General features: G+C 38.8%; 1 protein-coding gene across 1 annotated transcript; it reads right to left on the bottom strand.

Moving 5' to 3' along the window:
- LOC105156033 (transcription repressor MYB5-like) lies at positions 368-1,537 on the bottom strand. Its single transcript, XM_011072060.2, has 2 exons — positions 1,294-1,537; positions 368-1,205 (listed from the first exon to the last, which is right to left on the bottom strand). The coding sequence occupies exons 1-2, from the start codon at positions 1,424-1,426 to the stop codon at positions 433-435; spliced, it is 906 nt and encodes a 301-aa protein (XP_011070362.1). The 5' UTR covers positions 1,427-1,537; the 3' UTR covers positions 368-432.

Below are 3,476 nucleotides of genomic sequence, written 5' to 3' on the forward strand. Positions count from 1 at the left end.
ACCCTTATAATTTGTTCATGATTGGCACTTGTGGGGATGAATATTACCATAAACCCTAATTTCTTCTTTTGGAATACAAAGAGGTTTAGTGTAAAAACTTGGACAGTGAGATCCCAATCTATTCCTTTTATAATTTTGAGTGAATGTGAAAATGAGTGAGGGACAGTGCAAAATTTGGAGGGACAAAGTGATTGTGACCCATTTCTTGATGGGTTTTCGTTACTTTTTTTTAATTATTATTTTAAATTTTTAAAAAATTTATTTATTATATTCAAGCAAGAATGCTAATAATTAATAAAAATAATTAAAAAATAAAATATGTAGAACAGAAAATTAATAAGTAGTTAGCACATTAACACAATAGAAGTACTCACAACGTTTTTTTATTTATTTATATTTTTCCATTTCTTACTTTTTTTTCATTTTGGAGGTCTAGAGAAGCTGCAGATACTCATCGTACACTTTCTCCAACATATTTACATCACTGGATATCGAGTCCGATTGGTGGAGCACCGGCAGAATATACCCGCCACCCAGAAAATCATCCTCCTCTCCGCCGCCGCACACCCCGTAGTTCGTGTCCTCCAGCTCAAACAGCGGCGGCCACTCAACCGGCACGTACGACACCACCTCAACCGCCTTCTCCGCCGCTTCTCCGCCGTCGCTGCTCGACGTTCCACTGGCCAGGCTGTCGTAGCTGCTGGTCCTTGAGAATACTGAGGAAACTCTTATGGGTTTCGGCAAATAGACTTTAGTCTTGGGAGGATTATTGACTTGTTCCTCGGAGCTCTTACTCGCCGGCGGCTCCTCCCCGCCACCACCACCACCCAACTTGCTTCCGTCTTGGTTGCTGATCTTCTCATTGTCGGCGGCCACAACAGCCTTCTTCTGCTTCCTCTGCTTCTTCCCGGCGGCGCCTCCTTCCGATTTCTTGACCTTGGGTGGCTTCGGCAAATCTTTGTGAGGTTTGGGGTTGATTCCGGCGCTCTTGAGTTTCTTGAGAAGGTGTGTGTTCCAGTAGTTCTTGATCTCATTGTCCGTTCGACCTGGCAATCTGCCCGCAATCAAGGACCAGCGATTCCCAAGAAGCCCGTGCAGCCGTACGATCAAATCCTCCTCATCCTCACTGATGTTCCCTCTCTTAATCCCCGGCCTGAGATAATTCATCCACCTCAGTCTGCAACTCTTCCCACATCTCAGCAGCCCTGTTTTCGCAAATAACCATTAGTTGAGGGACCAAAATTGCAATTACCAAAAAATAAACACACTCAAAAGACAGTTACTACAACTTACCAGCTTTCTTTGGGAGAGATCTCCATTGGCCTTCACCATGTTGCTGAATGTAATTGCTGAGCAAGGTGTCTTCTTTGGTCGACCAAGGCCCCCTCCTCAACCCCACCTTTGAGCAACAAGGCGATCTTCCCATTCTTAAAGATCCTTGCTTTCTCTCCCACACACCACACACACTACCACCCAAGAAACAGAGAGAGACAGAGAGAGAGAGAGAGATGGCACAGCAGCCACAGGGTTGGAGGTGCGTGGGTGGTGCTTTATAGGGCACGAGTACGATCACATTGAGGGGTAAAATAATGATGAAAAGACAAAAGAAAGTGTCATTATCAAATGCGACTGTGTTAAGAACGCAAAAAATATGGCAATTTGTGTGGGTATTTTTTAATACATTTTCCTATTTCATAAGCTTCCAAATTCGTGCCGGCTATTTTTCCAACGGACTACATCTCATTCTAAATTATCACTCAAAAAAAAAAAAAAAAGAAAAGAAAAGAAAAGAGAGAGAGAGAGATGATGATGTAATCCTAGTCTTCAACTATTTGCTGGATCGGATCTGGACCTTGAGCAGTCAAGGGTCAACGCTCACACTTCTGATGCTTTTTTTCTTTCTTTTTTTTCTTTTCCTCAATCATTTTATTTATTTAGTTTGACAAACGTTTCGGCGTTTGGCTAAGCTCATGGATGGTTTTAAAACTTATAAGATATAAAATGCCTGTTAGATGTTAGTAATAATAATTTTGTAATTTATAGGATAAATCATTATGTATTTTTATGAAACTTGTCATAATTATAAATATTTTTTTGTTATTTGAAAATAATTATGTTTGTAAATTATTAGTGAACGTTATCACGTACTGTAAAAAAAATTCACCATGATTTGTGTTGATTAAAGTATATGACTCTTCTAATTTTGAGTTAATGTTGTATGCGAGATTTGAGGATTCTACAATCGGAGGACACATAAAGTTTAAGTGTGTGGAAGAGCACAAGAATCCTAAGAGAATTCAATCAAGTTCCTGATAAACAAAAATTTCTGAAAGAGCAAATATTTTTAAGGGGAGAGTGAACGTTCTTGAATATTTTATATTTATCAGTATAGTAGTAATAGGAATTATGATTCAAATTAATTCTCATCACCATACAATACTCCTATATACGTATTTCAAGAATCGGTAAGAATTAAGATAATAGACGGAATGATTATTAACAAAGAAAGACCATAAAATAATGATAAAAAACATGTTAGATAATTAAGCAATATCATTTCCTTGTTGGCCAAAGGGATATTTATTTGCTTAAATCTTTGTACAAACGATTACGCTTAAAGGTTTAAAATACTTTTGTTATTTAGTTTGTAGCAAAAATTGTAGCATCACCTCAATTCAATTACTAGCTTGATGCCTATTGAGCTTTTTCTCATGCCTGATGAAAACCAAAGATGCAGAGTGATTGAGCAGCATTTGCAGTTCAAGCTAACAATCGGGCCCAACTTTCTTATAGCAAGTTGGGGAGCCCAAGCCAAGGCCATTTTTCGAGGCGCATAATTGAAATCCCTCAAAGCTAAAAAATTTAAGTTTTCTTAAGGCGCATACTACACCCTGGTGTCAAAAGTCAAACTTTTTTGAGGCGCATAATAGCCCTTGAAGTCAAAACTCAAAGCTCTCTTGAGGTGCATAATACAATCCAAAGTCAAAAGTCAAGCTTTCTTGAGGTGCATAATATGTCCGAAACGAAAATCAAAGCTTTCTTGAGGCGCATAGTATGCCCTGAAGTCAAAACTCAAAACCCCCTTGAAGTGTGTTCAAAATCAAAGCTCTTTTGAGGTGCACAACACTATCTGTGATCCAAAAATCAAGCTTTCTTGATACGCATAATACCTCTGAAGTCAAAATCAAAGCTTTCTTGAGGCGCATTATACGCCTTGGAGCCAAAAGTCAAAGCTCCCTTGAGGAACATAAAAAATCAAAGATTCCTTGAGTTGTATAATACCGCCCTGAAGCCAAAAATCAATGCTTCCTTGAGACCCATAATACATCTTGAAGCCAAAATCCAAAACTCCCTTGAGGTGCATCAAAAATCAAAACTTCCTTGAGGTACATAATATGCCTTGAAGCCGAAGATCAAAGTTTTCGTAAGGCCCATGAAACGCCCCAAAATTATAAATCGAGTTTTCTTAAGGCATA

The sequence above is a fragment of the Sesamum indicum genome, linkage group LG2 (genome assembly GCF_000512975.1).
Source record: "Sesamum indicum cultivar Zhongzhi No. 13 linkage group LG2, S_indicum_v1.0, whole genome shotgun sequence".
Taxonomy (NCBI): Eukaryota; Viridiplantae; Streptophyta; class Magnoliopsida; order Lamiales; family Pedaliaceae; genus Sesamum; species Sesamum indicum.

Excerpts from the sequence above, each read along its gene's own strand:
- LOC105156033 (XM_011072060.2), bottom strand. The coding sequence starts at position 1,426 with ATGGGAAGATCGCCTTGTTGCTCAAAGGTGGGGTTGAGGAGGGGGCCT. Across the intron at positions 1,206-1,293 it reads ATCTCTCCCAAAGAAAGCTG|GGCTGCTGAGATGTGGGAAG; the intron begins GTAAGTTGTAGT and ends TTGCGAAAACAG.